This window comes from Lissotriton helveticus, chromosome 11 (assembly GCF_964261635.1).
Source record: "Lissotriton helveticus chromosome 11, aLisHel1.1, whole genome shotgun sequence".
Lineage (NCBI taxonomy): Eukaryota > Metazoa > Chordata > Amphibia > Caudata > Salamandridae > Lissotriton > Lissotriton helveticus.
Window position 1 is genome coordinate 1061689639 of NC_136072.1, and position 16730 is coordinate 1061706368.

A 16730-nucleotide genomic window follows, 5' to 3' on the forward strand; every position below is an offset into this window, starting at 1 on the left:
ATGTAACGCATGTAATCTGCTGCTATGCTAACTCTGAAGCGCTCTGATACCTTTGGGTCATGTTCGCGCTATACAAAACTCAATAAATAGATAAATAAATAAAGAAACTGCTTCAAATCCCTGCACATGGGATGTCCTTCATATGAACATCAAATTACATGCCAAAAAGGCACTTCTTAGTACTGGTAAAGTCAGTGATGAGAGGATTGGCAAATGGTTGCCCCCCTTCAGTATTAGCACAGAGTTGCTAAGACATATTGGAATGTCGCTCCAGGAGTAAAAAAGTAATAGCCTGGTACCCAGAAAGCGTTCACTAAACATTGGAACTGCCTTTAAGAGCTCCAGCTTACTCTGGTCAGTGATGTCTGATTTGCATACGGGTGGGCCTCTTTTGTAAACAGTATAGATGATCTAAACTACTATCTTGTTTCCCAAGGACACCAAAGTATCCCCATAATTAAAAAAAGAAATCTCATCCATTCCCATTTCATTTTAATAACGTCTTGAAAAAGAGAGTATTTATTTGACTTTTCAGTATAAATATAGAGTGGTTCCATTAACAAAGAGGGAGCTAGCCAGTAAACCACTATGTCCCCCAGGAGGCCTCTAAAAAAAGGGACATTTAACTGAATCACCCCCCTTCTGACCCATGCACCAGAAATATTACCGTCATATCCGGTCAGCTTGCACAGTTACACATTCTCCGACACTAATCCCCATTTCCCTTGGAGTCCTTCTTTACATTTGTTGACAGTATCTCATGGGAATTCGAGTAGACCCGGGTCCAGTGTACAGTAGTAATGCTCTTGAGTATTGGGGCTGGCCACATTTGGTAGCCTCTCTGGCATGTAGGCTAGCAACAGTTTCCATTAATAATGCCTTTAGGCCCCACCTGCACCCTAAAGATTAAACTGATCACAAAATCTCCCTGGTGCCAGCATGACGTCAGTGGTTCAGCAAGGGTGCCATGGGCCCTAGTGGAAGCAAGGCGAATACTCTGTCCATCAGCCGAACCCCGTCTGCTGTTGGGATAGTAAAGTACAGAAATAATCAGGGTTCAGTGGACTCTTGGGTCACTGCCCTTCTCTACAATTAATAACAATATCCATGTGCTCCGGTGCCACTGCACCTGCTGCACAATCAAAAGCTACACCCCCGGAATGAAGTAAACTTTGTGAAATCTACAAAATGTTACTCCAAACTGACATTAAATCTACCAGCCTTCACAAAAAATATGAAACTGCTAACAAAGAGCTGTGTAAATATCTCCAATACGATGATAAAGTCATCGGCATGATCCTTGTAGAAGGCCTTCCACCCATCAATGGGCATCGGTGTATGGTCCGTAAATCAATATGAAATCACCTGCGCGGTTCTGAGTATCTTAATAAATTTGTCCTCAGCCTCCTTTTGGTATTGATGTTGTCACACCTACCTTGTAACTGCTGGCCTAAAAATAGGGGTAGGTACTGCTAACAACATCCTGGAAGCTGTCCGAGTGGAAATACTAACTGATGCCCACACTGCAGAAGGTGTGAGCAAAGAGGAAGTGACATCACTTGAGAGGAACAGAATGGAGCCTCAAAATGGAGCCAGGAGCATGGAGGCCAGTGAAAAGGGGGCGGGGGGTGTCAGGGTGTTTGGAAGTGGAACAGAGCCGGAGGCCGCCAAATCCCTGCCAGGGGACACCAGGCAAATATGTATCCATCCTCACAGGGTTATTATATTAAGAATATATATTGGGGTGGTGGCCCCTGGGGTTTGGTGGCCCTGTGCAGATGCACAGCTTGCACATGCCTAAGGCCGCCCCTGATCGGGGACCCTATGTAACTCAATTTTGGCTGCATTACTATGTAAGTAGATGTTAGATGCATTTTCCTTGCATGCATTAGGGCCCATGCCACCTTCCCTTGCAATCATGCAGAAAATAACACAAACCTATACTACACATAACATAATCATGAAACACAGAGGGGTACAACACCTTGTGCGTGTGTACGGGTAGGCGTTCCAGGACTCCTCCTCCACTCTCAGCGCAGCCTTGGGCAGGATGGACCGGAACCAGCTGGGGATGTGCATTCCAATGTGGTAGACTTTGTGGGTGTACTGCCCGGAGCCCCCCGGGCCATCGACATACGGTCGGTTCTCCATGATCTCCACCCCGCTTCCCTCTCCGTGCGTTTCTTCTCTGCTCTTTTTCTGTGGAGACACAAAAGAAATGCGTTTTTTTACAAGCAATCATGCAATATTTCCAAGAGATTTTTTTTTTTTTTCAAACAAATTTTATTCAGGTTTTTATATTTGGCAAAACAGCGGCCCAAAGGGTCCAGACACGAATGAAATTTCAAAATAAATGTCACTTTGGACCAAATAAGAATAATATTGATAGGAAAAGGAAGGAAAAGAAAATAAAGTTAGCCATTACTAAACTGAGCACAGATTCGGCACCCCCACTCCTTCCCGCCCCACTCAATCATTTACGTATTATGTTTAACTGGATAATTATATCTAGTGTTCAGAGACAAAGTGATTAGATTGTTACCCGTATTATGAGGGATTCCGGGGACTCTACCACCGGCAGGTCTAAAGTCTGCCCATCGTTGCCATATTTTCCCATGCTTTTGTGAGCAGCCCTGCACCTGGAATACTGCCAATTCCATTCCCATGCAGCAGTCCAAGGCTTTTTTCCACTTTCCTAAGGGTGGCGGGCGACACTCTTCAAGTGTTGGGCAAGATCCCACTATGGAGGTATAAACCCTAGGAATAAGAGGAATTGTTTAAACCTATTACCACCAATTTCATCTGTGCTGTGGAATAATACTAATTAGGGATCTACCGAGATATGCCATGATAACACCTCCCCAAGACAGGTCAATATTTTATACCAGAAGGGTTGGAGAGCGCTGCAACTCAATACCGTATGTAGGAAGTACCCGTTTCTCAGTTGCACCTAAGGCATTTCGGCAGCGAAATTGCACCCATGCGCCAAAGGCGGTGTCTGGTGAAGTAGACTCGATGGAGGAATTTGAAATGAATTAGATGGTAGCGAGATGTTATAGCGGCACAGCAAGGACTCGCTAGTGCCTCCATCCGAGATGGTTTTATTTTAATCTCTTCAAACGTCTGCAGATGTACGACGGATCACATTATTGAAATAATGCAAGAGAAAAGCGCCCCATTTACAGTTACTCCATAACTTCCGAACATCATTTCGACCAACACGGGGTCATTGTGTTGTTAACAACATCCTTGTAGCGGACAAGCAAACCTTTCGTAAGGTACTTGAGGTTTTTGGTTTTTTACAGCATTTTTTAGTATTTCCTTCTTAAATTAAAATTCAAGAGGTGGTAAATGTAAGATTGTTATCTATGTATGAGGTTTGGCAGGGCCTAGTCCCGAAGAGCAGTGGGTCACTTCACAGACAAACTGTAGAGTAGCAAGTGCTCCTGAAATCTGGGGTGCTGGACCAAGAATCAGTATGGGTGTGGAGTCCAGTAGAGAATGGACACTTGGGACGAGGAGAAGGAGGTGGTGGAATGTACTTGGAATAGTACACTACATTTGATGCTTATACATATACTGAGCGGCCCCCAAGAAATAAGGAATTAACTCATTAATCATAGTTTTGCTCTCGACCGCCAGTAATTCCCCTTTTTTGACAGTGTATCATCCAAGCATTCACTAGCTTTTATCAAGTGAATTTTCAGGAGTGTGGAATTCCCACCTGATTTCCTTTACAGGGCAGCTCCTCCTTTAAGGTGGAGGAGCATTGCCCCACTACTTTCTCGCAGTGCGAGAAGCAGAAACATAAAATGGTATTTTAAATACCATTTTCTGTTTCTGCTTCTCGCGTTGTGTGAAAGCAGAATGATATGCCTGGTTGGGTGCGGGTGGGTGGGCGGGGCGGGTCGGGGAGGAGTGGCTTGCCCAATGTTATGGTCCCTGACTGTTTGGTCGGCCCTCTGGGGCTGAACAAACCAGTCAACGGCACTCTGGATTTTCTCTATGTAGGCTGCATGCAGCCTACATAGAGAAACTGGCCTCCCTAAAGGCACCCGGCGGGTCACCGTTCGCACCAATCACAACGCTGCCATTGCAGGATTATGATTGGCTTAGGGGAGGGGAGGGAGGATGCCTGCTTCTTGTTCCTGGGAGCAGGAAAGCAGAAGGAAAACACAGGCTCGGGACCCGGCCAGGAGCGGAGACGGCCGGGACCCGGTAAGGCAAGCTTTTGTATTTATTTTTTAAATCCTCCCCCGCGAGAACACCTCCGCGACCCCCCACCCACGAGTCATGCGAGCCACGACTGTTACTTTAGTCGCCGAATTAAGATTTCCTTGATGCTCATATTGAGAGCATTTTTACAGTAAGTTTCTGAGTTCACAAAGTATTCCAGGAGCTCTCCTGGGAAGCTGTGGTAGCCCCAGTTTGGCAGGAATTGATCCAGGCCCAGATTTATCAAAGGATTGCATTGCCATCACATGTGGTGATGCAAGGGCAAGACAATCCTTAATTCAGATTTACCAAGCCACGCAAGCCACCTTGCAGGGCCCTTTTTGGCTTGGTAAATTTGGAGTAACGCAAGGCAGCACAAGTCACTGCTTTTCATGAATGTGCACTGGGAAGGCGTTACATGGGTGGAGAGTGGGTGTTACCACGCATCCACCCACAAAGTTTGATTTACCAAGACAACTAAACCTGGGAATACATTGATATTTTATGCCTTCCCAATAGAGGCCCAGTGAGGAAAAATATCCTTATTTCTCCTCGTTGCTTCCCCTTTCAACATGTGCTGCATTCTGCAACACACGTTGAAAAGGAAAAACACCTCTGAGGATTGTTTTTGTGCTTAAAGGTGTCCCTGCCTGCACAAAAACAATCCTGCCAGCAACGCAGGCAACCTTGCACCACGGTGCAAGTGTGCCTGCATTGGCACTAGGCAGCACATAGTGCGCCACCACAGCAAGAGAGCAGGAATGCGCCATATCTTTGTAAATACGGTGCATTCCTGCCCTCTCCATTTGATGCAGCAAGTTGTCTAGCTGTGTTGCTCTGAGTCAGATATTGATAAATCTCCCTGAGTCTTCTTTTGTGAATTCCAAGTTACTCATAAGTAAAGCAGTCTCCTATGGCAAATGCACATGGTGTACAGTCATGCATGTATAAATACCTTGAAATTGTGTAATTTCACTTTAAAAGCTATTTTGCTACTCAGGGAAGAAATGGTGCCATATATGCCAAATGACAACTTATCCAACTCCACCAATTGTGAAGATGTTACAGTACTTATCCCTGCTATGGATTTACTTCTTCCTTTGACAGGTGTAAATGTAGGACCGGCCATAAAAATCTTTATGAATCTACACAGAAACGTAGGTCTGTGACATGCATGCCCTAGAATGCCCAAACCACACTCCTGGAAGCAAATGTATTAACAAATACAAATATGTGGAAATGAATCTTTTTTTCGATTTAGACTCCTACAAATGGCCATTTTGACCACCCAAATTCAATGCTAACAGGTTTAACAACTTTAAACACATTTGCTTCATGTGAATACATAGAAAAGCAAATTCATAGAAAGGCATTTGCCATTTATCTCATGGTTTTTTTGAACAAAAATTGCCTTTTACATGCTTTTGTAGATTTCACCCACAGACAGCTTTTAACTGTTTGTCGTTAAAAGACCTATTGTGTACAATACAAATACTTAGAGTAGGTCTTTGGTAACCAAACTGCTTATCATTGGTTGGCTTTCTTGTAAATCTCATGTTTCTTAACCAGTAGATTTCCTTGCTTTTCTTGTGTTTGTCCCTCCCCTACAGCATTGCATGATTACTACCCTTTTGATTGGATGACTTGTATTCTTCCACGACTGACATCTGGGAGCAACATTTTCTTTTATGTTTCTGCATTGATGGATTTGTGGATTTTTTATGCACAATGTTTCTCATCATCACATCTCATCACAATTTATAAATTGTGAAACATACAGAAATTAGTCGTTTTTCCCCAAAATACTCTAAACTCTAAAACGAACCTTTTACTCACCAGCAATCTTCATTACCTTTAGGAGTCCTCCTCGTTATGGAACCATCCCTATCTCCCTTCCTACACACTTATATTTGCGTTGTACAAATAGGAAGTGCTGGAGGAGAGAGAGGCCTTTAGTACTACATCGCAATGTGGTGTAGAGACAGAAAAATTATTGGGTAGTGTCTGTTAAAGCCAGAAGACGCCTTGTGCATTAAACACCGTAACAAGGAGGACTACGTGGGAGTAACTTGTTTACTGCCACAATATACACAAGTTCTCTATTTTCTGCAAAAAAAAAGATGCCGAATAGAAATCTTCTTTTTTTTTTTGAAAAACAAGTACCACCCCCACCAATTTTCAGTGCTCTTTACTGCGAGCAAACAAATCAAGAAATAAATCACCGATCTGTTTGGTATATTTATTTTTACCTGTTGTTTACTAAGTTCAACGTATAAGCTTCAACGAGTTGTCCGAGGAAGACACTCAACATATAATTAATACTAGACAAAAAAAGAGAATATATATAACAAAATTCACGAAAACAATTTTGAACAAGGAAAAACACACAATTAGTGTAATACATATTTCATAGTGAATGGTCATTTAGCAACATTCATTTCATAGTGAATGGTCATTTAACATTCATTAGATTGATCGGAACATTTGCTCATCCAAAAACAATCTGTACTCAATGAAGGAGACACGTTCTAGGAAAGCAATGGGAGAATGCAGACGAATTAATCAAATAGCCAGTTAGACCAAGAAAACAATTATGTATTCTCTATGCATTCCTCCAATGATGCCGACGCGTTTCGAGTCCGTGAGACAATTTAACGGACTCTCATCAGGGCTCATTCAATCTGGATCTAAAAGTGTGTGTTAAAAACAAAAGAGAAGAGAAAAGAGAGAGCGACATGTCACCATTGTGTTCAGTATCCGGGTGACTGCCCCCACTGCCCCTCTAGGCCCTTTTAATACCTGAAAGTGGCTCCGGAGGCCTGATCTCGGGGATCTGTGTACACCAAAACTTGTAGTAGGACCTTGTTATCTGTAAGATAACATAGAACTTAAAATGCCATCAGGCATAGCATAATCATTGAAAACACACGCGGGGAAACCCGCGAACCATCAAGAAAGAAATCATCGTATTCATACCTGGGACAGTACCGGGATAAATCCCTGCCCCTTTCTTATTTCAAATGGCCCGTCATTCCTTCTTTGGACCTGTAAAATGCGAACCAAAGTAGCCGCATTAGGCTAATGTACCGATTCACAAATTAAGGAAGCGCAAACGATATTTCAGAAACAAAGGTTTTGCAACCGCCTACCTGGAGACTCAGCGTTTTGTCCGTGGTCTCCGGTAAATGGGCGTGCTGTTCGTTCTGGTGGAGGCAAGAGAGCGTAGTAATGTGTTAAAAGCCTGCCAGTAGTCATACTATTTGTATTTCAGGCGGGGGGAGTTTTTAAATCTCAGATGTTAAGTGCAAGTTTACCTTAGCTTCAATTTCTGTGGATCTCAACCAAATCAGTAATCCTTCGTGCGTTAGGGTGAAGCAGGTAGTGGCAAAGTGGCATTTAATCCCATATAAATGTCTGTAGCCTGTCAAGCAAGGGAGGAAGACTCATCAGTCAACGTCTCCATTTGCGCATAAAAAACCGTGACATTGAATGTTGTGTGGAGCACTCACCAGCTCAGTAGGCGCTCCGTTGTCAGTCTATTCAGGTTCGATTCCGAATCAGTACTGCCATGTTTGGGGCGGAGTTATAAACCTTTATTTAGCGCTTAGAATTCTGGGACATGTAGTTTCAAAAGAGGTAAAAAGGATTAAAGCCTCGATACTTCAGACATGGTGTTTAGTCCAGTTTGGGCACTGTTAAATCGCATAATTAAGTACGCCTCCTTGCGCAGGAGGGTTTCCTCAATATCAACAAGACCTTTTTTAGTGGGCATTGTATACAACACAGTCCAGGAGAAATCAGTTTCTGTATGTGATTTATCAAGAAAGTGTTGGACCATTGGGGCACTAAGCACTTTATTTTTGATACGAGATCGATGCTGTGTTATCCTGGTGTTCACCTGCTGATTGGTCTTCCCTATGTACAATTTAGGGCAACCGCAGGTAATGGCGTACACAACATTTTTGGTCCTGCAGTTGGAGAACCCTTTATTGGTCCATTTGACCTGCTTGTGTTGAAATTCAGAACCTTCTAGGCAGGTCCCACAAGACACGCAATTACCACATTTGTGGTGCCCCTCAACTGGTTTGAGGCCCCATTTGGATAAGAGGTCTTGCTTGGGTTTGGATGTGGCAATGTCGGCACGTACCAAGTGTTGGCCGATACTTCTGTTTTTTCTGTAGGCAAAAATCGGCCTGGGGAAGGGACACTCCAGTTCTTCCAATAGGTGCCAATTCTTTAGGACCATTTGTCTGACGCGATGTGTGTCAGGACCAAAAGTTGTGACACAGACCATCTGTTCTAGTTCATTTTTTGTTTTATTCTGCAGTAAGCTTTCTCTTGGTGTATACCGAGCCCTTTTATATGAATGTTTAAGCATCTTTTTGGGGTACCCACGGGTAATCATTTCATCACAGAACTTTCCAGCGTGATGGTCAAAGTCCTCCAAACTTGAACAATTTCTCCGTATGCGGAGTAGTTGTCCGTATGGTAGGTTACTTTTCAAATTGCGCGGGTGGGCACTCCGGTGATGGAGGATGGTGTTTTTGTCCGTCTTTTTACGATAGAGTGAGGATTTAAGGCGCCCCTCTGGACAGGTGATTTGGACGTCCAAAAACGTCATCACAGTTTTGCTCTGTTCAAGGGAAAATGCAATATCCTGGTGTTTATTATTAAGCCACTGGTGGAAGGCCATCAACTCGGCGTGGCTCCCCTGCCACAGGAGCCACACGTCGTCGATGTACCGTAACCACTGCTTAATGTGTTTCTGGAAGGGATTGTTGTTTTCAATGAACATTTGTTCATATTGTGCCATGTACAGAATGGCTACCTCCGGCGCATAAGGACAGCCCATGGCTGTCCCTTTGATTTGCATGTAGAATTGGTCATTGAATCGGAAGTAATTCTTTTTCAATGTCAATTCAGCCAATTTTACAATGAATTGAGTTGGTACTCTATGGGGTCGTTCCCTGGTGTCCAAATACATCTCGATCACCTCAAGTGCCTCGTCTTGAGGGATCTGTGTATATAAGGACGTCACGTCCATTGTGACCATAATTTCAGATTCGGAATCAAATTCCATGCCCTCAACTTTAGCTAAAAAATCCGTAGTGTCCTTGAGATAGGACCTTACCCCACTGACAAAGGGTTTTAGGAAGAAGTCAATGTATTTGGAAATAGGCTCCAAACACGAGTCACAACCCGAGACGATTGGTCGTCCCGGGGGGTCAGTCAAGTTTTTGTGGATCTTCGGGAGGAGGTACAAGACAGGGGTTCTAGGGAACTTCTTCACAAGAAATTCACTTTCCTTTACTCCTACGAACCCACTGTCTTTACCATCCTGGATGAGTTGCATGATCAGTCCTTGGATTTCTTTAACAGGGTCTCCCTGCAGTTTCCTATACCATGTTGTATTCTCAACCTGCAGTTGGCCTTCCATTAAATATTTGTCTTTGGGCCACAGTACCACGGCCCCGCCTTTGTCGGCAGGCTTTATCAGGACGGAATGATCTTCTTGTAAGTTCCTAAGTGCTTGTCTTTGTCCTTTACTCACATTGGAGGGGACATACTTTTTTTGTTTCTCAAATTTGTTGATGGAGGACAATAATACTTGCTCATATGCAAGAACTTGCTTGGGAATGTTTTGGTGTGGGATGAAGTTTGACTTGTTCCTCAACCCAGTCGTTTCAGTGTTTGCAGTGGGAGGTTGGTTGGCAAAAAATGCCCGAAGGCGTATTTTGCGGCAAAAAGCAATCATCTCCATCTTCAATTTAGTAAAATCAGTCTGTTGGCTAGGAACAAATTTGAGGCCCAAATTAAGCACAGCTGCCTCGTCCTGAGTAAGTTGTTTGGTAGATAAATTGACAATATTATTTGGAGCCCCTATGATTGGTAGTGGTTCCTGCGCGTGCGCATTTCCCACGGTACTTTGTGTCTTGTTTTGCCCTGTTGGTTTTTGTCTAAAAAAGACACCTGTTTTTTATTGGAATTACCCTTCGAATCAGACCCAGAGGAGTCAGATGAGGAGGATGTTTCTGAAAAGGTCTTAAAACGATTTCGTGACCGGCCCTGAAATTTATAGAGTGCGCCGCGCGAGTCAGCCTGAGTATAATAGTCGTCCTTCAGGAAGGGGTATGCTTTTTCCAAACTGAAGGATTTGGCGTCTTTCTCGTACTGTGAGGTTTTATTGTTAATTGTAATATCCCGAAAAGCCAGAATTTCCTTTTCAATTTTTTCAATTAGGGATTTTGCATCAGAGACTACAGTGCTGTCCAGAATACTTTTGGTGAGTTCTTGAATTTCTTCCAGTTCCTTCTTACATAAGCGTTGTGCGGTCTCAATGGTATGGACCATGAGGTCCCGACTACACTTCGTATTGATGCAACTGAATCCTTTCTTATATTCAGCGTCATCCGTAAATATTACCGGGACATTCTTTACTTGAAGACCCCAGGGGATGGTACCTCCCCTTAGGTGCTTCAACAAAAAATGCCCGTGCAATTCCGTTCTAATATGCTTTTTACTAAGCCTCGTTAATTTGTCGGACTCGTTCTGTTGTTGTGCCGAGGTACTTAGGGCAACGTCAGGGAAGAGGTCTGACTCACACAGAGATTTAATATGGCTCTCAGAAAATGAAAGAGTGTCTTTCTCGGACATCCCAAATGAAGGACAATGTGTCCTTCCTTCTATTAATGGAAAAGAATCACAGAACAAAGTGACTTAAATGCCCTTTGTACTCTCGCGGGTTGCACCCGCCCTAAACTGTTGAAAGTTAAGGAGATAGGCCCCGGGACGTGGGGTAGGCTGGACCGTGTATAATTTTTTGAAAAACAAGTACCACCCCCACCAATTTTCAGTGCTCTTTACTGCGAGCAAACAAATCAAGAAATAAATCACCGATCTGTTTGGTATAACTCGTTGAAGCTTATACGTTGAACTTAGTAAACAACAGGTAAAAATAAATATACCAAACAGATCGGTGATTTATTTCTTGATTTGTTTGCTCGCAGTAAAGAGCACTGAAAATTGGTGGGGGTGGTACTTGTTTTTCAAAAAATTATACACGGTCCAGCCTACCCCACGTCCCGGGGCCTATCTCCTTAACTTTCAACAGAATAGAAATCTTCTACACAATTAAAACCCTAACAGATTTTCCAGATATTGTTTTACACACTATGAGGAAAGTTCTTTAAAACACAGCAGGGCCTTCTTTTAAAAAAGTGAGTAGAATATGTTTTTAAAAGCAAACACATATCAGAAAGAATAATTGTTTTATTGATAAGGTAACAGGCCTCAAAAGTTAGGACTTAACTCACTAGCTATCTTAATGGTTTTTATCACTGAGTGGAATCATATGAAAAGTTTTAGATTACTTGGAAGAATGGAGTGGTAGGTGGTCTCCGTGGGTCCATGCAGGCACGTGCACAAGGGATGCCCGGAGAAATGCTACACAGTTTGGGTGGTAGTGCAGAAACAGGAGTAGGCCACATTACGTGAGTGCAAAATGTGCTCACTCTGGTTCATCACATTCCGTTCACCATCTTTCAACTGAATGTCGAAAAACTGGTGCAAATATCGTCTGTGTGCATTAATCCTGATTTTCTTCCACAGTGTGTAAACCGTAATTTGCCCAGGAGTGGTTTTGTCGACTAGGGTTTGCACCCGGCTCTACAGGGGGTCCAATGTTGGGAAGGTAAAAACCGAAAACCGCAACGCATCTCATACCATGATCTCAATGTTGCATAAAAAGTGACAAAGCGTGATGCAGACCCACTGAAAACATTGAAGGCGAGTTTGAAACGGCACAATGACTACGTTCTGGCTCGCTGCATTTCACACACATCCACTTTTGAACAATGAATGAACAAGGTGAAGGACGGTGCGATTGGGGAGGAATGGATGAAGACAGTGTGGGCAAAGAGTAGTTCAGCAGCGTAAGTGGGACAGAAGAAGTGAGTTTTCAGTACTCTTCTGAACCTCAAGTGGTCAGGTTCGAGGTGGAGAGGCTGGGGATGGGAGTTCCACACTTAGAAGCCTTGATAGTGTCATGGTTTGCTCTTAGGTTGGCAGGGCAACAGTACTATGGGGAGGTATTTAGGTACAGGATCATAGGTAGCTCTATGGGTTAAAGGTTTGACAAGCAGCATGGTTATGTGCTAATTGTAGTTTGTGTAGGTGTTTAGCTTGCAAAAGGGGATACATACCAATCAAGTACTCAAGGCTTGGCATGACTCCTGCAAGAATTGGCCTTAGCCCACTGGGAGCTGGTGAGAGCGACAGGATCACCAGCGCAAGCCTGAGATAGGAGAGGACAACTTTGGTGGGACCACCAACTTGAGGCTGGAAGGACCATTCAGCATTATGGGAGCGTACCTGGGTCAATGGGGACTAGTTGCTGAACTTCAGTTTGTGGTTCATGGACATAGAAACAGCTGACACTTATCCAGGGTATGAAGCCTGCTCACTGGTTGTATACATCACTGATAAGGTAAGGGGCTGGGATGCACAGGAATGTAGTTTCTGCAGTGATTCTTTCACTGGAACGCTTTTCCCCTAGTTGATGGTGTGTTTGGAAGTGTCTATTTCAACTGATAATAGGTGTCAATAAGCACTGGCAAAGCCAACATGCAGGGGCTCAATGCGCAAATACATGCAGAGTTAGTACAAAATAGGAGGCACAAGGGAGGGAGCCAGCAGGAGCAGACAGAATACAGTTATAGTTGTAAGATAGTCCCATGTGCAGTTCAATGCAAGCACTTAAGTGAAAGCTGATGGATGTCCTCAAACTTCCAACGGCATTAGATGAGAGAAGAATACTCCACTCGGTTGAGCCAAGAAGTGATTGACAAGTCTCCAGCCAATTGCAGTAAGGGGCTGGTCGTAGAAAGCCAATGTTTGAAAGAGGTGGACCCCAAGCCCACTCCATCTACATTGTAAGTGATACTTCTGTGACAGCTCAGCTGTTAAAATCCAGACCTTAAAAGGAGAATGTTGCCAGATTAAAGTTTGAAAAATAGTGCATGTTTTCAAGCTAATTGATGAGTTGGCAGACACTAACTGGCTGATGCTAGCTTTGTTCTTGGACTTGCTGAACTATACAACTCTCAGATGCTGACCAGGGCCAGATGGTGAATTCCCAGAGCAAATTATTTCGATTAGCAGCTGAATGAAAGCCAACAACTTGGTGCTAGGCCTGCATCAGAAATTTCATGAAAAAGGAGGGGAGGGAATGTGGGCTCGAGAATAAGCAATGGGGACTGCGTTCTGATCCTGGCTTTCACAGTTTACCAAATCTTATGCAATTCTGGGCAGATCTCATTATATCTTTATTTTAAAATATGTGTAATATAAATATGTGAAATTCTGTAATGTTAAAATATCATACGACATTGCATTGCAGTGTCTAGAAATGCCCAAATTGCATTATCAAACCCTGGCCCTCTCCCCACCATCACATCCTAGTTTCAACAGAAAGAGGGAACACAGAGTAGACATTTACTAGCCTTGGGGTTTAAAAATAGGAGAAAAGAAAGCATATTGCGTAGAGGTCTGGTTATAATACAAGGGGCCATGAAGCAAGAATTCATGCCTAGTGCCTCAACATCAAAAACTTTCCTGTTAAAAAAAATGATAGCACATGCATGGAACCAAGATAACACAAAGAGATGATGGACGGTGCGCTGAAACTTTTCGGACACTCACCCCCAGTCACAGATCTGGTGTTGAATCCATCATCGTTCTTTAGCTCACTTCACCACCTCAGTTCCGACCCAGCTATATGCAAATCGGTCTTGACCCTGTGCCTCATGGGAACAGTCCAGCCCGAACTGCCAAGCCAGATCTTCCCTGAACCAGAAACAAGCATCCTGGGACCGGTTTTGGGGTAACACCCCTCATCAGCCAGGATTGCTTGAATCCAGTGGCAAAGTGAGCAAGGGACACACGTCTGGGCATACCATGGCAATTTAGGGCGAACAAAGCTGGGGGTGAGTGTCTGAAAAGTTTCAGCACTCTGGCCATCATCTCCTTGTGTTTGCTTTGTTCGCCCTTAGTTGGTAGGTTTTTTGCCCAGACCTGGGTCCCTTGCTCACTTTGCCACTGGATTCAAGCTAGCCTTGCTGATGAGGTGTATTACCCCGAAACCAGTCCTAGGATGCTTGTTTTCGTTTCAGGGAAGACCTGGCTTGGCAGTTCGGGCTGGACTGTTCCCAGGAGGCACAGGGTCAAGACTGATTTGCTTATAGCTGGGTCTGAACTGGGGTGGCCAAGTGAGCTAAAGAAGGATGATGGATTCAACCCAGATCTGTGACTGGGAGTGAGAGTGAGAGTCTAAAAGGTTTCAGCGCTCCGTCCGTCATCTCCTTGTGTTTGCCACATGCACGGAACCAACCACCTTTTAGTGGGGGTGGAGCAAAATCAGCAATGCAACTCAAAAAGCATTGTGAAGATCAGGACTTGGGAGTAAAGATGGTACAACAGAAAAGACAGCTCTGAAGAGCAAAGAAAACTGTAAGCGTTACAAAAACAAGGAAAAGGGCAAAATAATGTGGGCTTGACAGTTTGTATAGGCAATCCATATTTTGACATCTGGGCACCTGGCAAGCAAAGCCGTCTTAAGGATTTTTTGGTGCCATGGGTAAGACATATGTTGCGGTGCCTTTTTTGGACCACCTCTAAATGTATTATGCATTTCAGCTAATTGAAGTCATCTTGATGCCAATTGTCAAATTCAATTAAAAGATAAACTTTCAGAACCGGGAACATGCAAACACAGCTGGAAGCTCAAACTGGCTGGAGCCTGCCACCCTAACAGCACCTAAAGAAAACCTGAGCAAGCACTGATGCAGCCATTTCAATCTGTGCTTAGATCCATGTTTTTTTTTCTGCCAACAACAGTATTTTGTGTGGAATTCAGTGTCTGCTCCTCCTTTTCTAGAAAAGTCACCCTAAGTGCAAACTGCTGAATGTTTAAGAGACTACTACATTATATTTAGATACAACATGGACATTACACTTAAATTTGTAGATTTTATAGCTGGATATTCATAATCACATATAAATCCCACATTGCAGCTGGCATCCTTGATGCAACAGAGAGAATCACAGCATTACTCTGACCATTTACCAGGGGGCCCCATGGAAGGCGGACCCAAAGCAATTCCCCACTTTGCCCATGCCTTAAATATCTCTGCTGCCATGGAAACAGAACGTTGTGGCCAAAATGGCTGCTGGACTGTGCTTTGCACAATATGAAGCACTTTCCGATTTAAAGAGTGTGGTTGCCTCGCTAACCAGTGTTCGTCTAGCCATATAGACAGTCACAAAGTGTGCCAAGTTACGGTGGGTGTTAGGTTCAAGGACAAAATCCAATATATTTTTTTTAAAGAAGGTGGCATGGTTGCCAGCTTCATGGGTCACTTAGGGCACCCTTTACTGGGGTCAACTCCCATTTAACCAGTACTTTGTTGTTCGCTATGTTCTTACTACTCATGTTAGTTTATGTTATGTTTATGGAGGAATACAATAAGGCATCACAATCTTCCTCCCCAGCGCTTTCAGGTGACCTTATGAGAGCATTAACCACAATACTAGCAAGCAGCATCACATACACAAAAGGATGAAATATATGACATCTGTCCTTGTGGATGTAAACAGACAGGAGAGACTGGTTCATCGAAAACGTAACGTGTTCTAGTCTTTGCGGTCCCAAAACATGTATTTATTATATGTTAAACGTGGACCGATATGGTTCTCAGCCAATCACAGGCTTATGTGGGCTTGAATTTGCCCCAATAGGCTGATTGTCAGCGACTTACCTAGATGCCGCCGCTAGGCGATATCTGGGATGCTCTACCTAATTTGTCTGTGAGTCTAACATTAGCAGTAAGCAGGCTCATTACATCTGTCCTGTTATGAGTAGAATGTATGTTTGTATATAGCATTGGGCAATGTAACAGGGCAGTAGCTTCTTCCTGATAGTGGGTGTGTCCTGCTATTAGGCAGTGATTGACAGTGACACCAGCCAGGAAGAGCCGCTCTCACCACCCGGACAGGTATACCCATGGTCACTACTCATTACCAATACTAATTCAACATTACATACCTAACACCGACAGGGTAAACACCATCCCATTTAGGCCATCCTTTTGTTGGGGATAATGTGGGTGCCTGCAGGACCTCAACGCTGAGTCTCCGCAAGACCGACCACCATGTGGGGTGCTTTGGAAGACCAAGTTCATATCACGTTGCCCCCCCCTTCTACTAAGTTAATACATTTTGGATTTTGCACGTGGTGTGTCAGCAGGAATCAGCAAATAGTAGGAGCTTGTAGAATTAAACCTCCACCTGTGAAGTAGTGTGGGAGGCAGGTGCTGAGGCTTACATTGGGGAGCCAGGGAACAGGCTGTTGTAACTTTCTTCAACACAAATGTTTACTTACATGGTAGATTGTTTCATGGACTTTAAACTATGTACCGCATATCATTGAAAATTTTCTTCCATAAATTGAATGACTCTGG

The 16730-nt window shown here is 43.8% G+C and overlaps 1 protein-coding gene across 8 annotated transcripts in view; it reads right to left on the minus strand.

The window, feature by feature from the left end:
• Positions 1-16730, minus strand: part of PITPNM2 (phosphatidylinositol transfer protein membrane associated 2) — a 1093290-nt gene that overhangs the window by 449987 nt on the left and 626573 nt on the right. For all 8 annotated transcript variants that reach the window (XM_078667590.1, XM_078667587.1, XM_078667588.1 and 5 more), the window contains exon 5: positions 1985-2199. In XM_078667590.1, coding sequence (XP_078523716.1) covers positions 1985-2199 — 215 coding nt within the window. The remainder of the gene's footprint in view (positions 1-1984; positions 2200-16730) is intronic.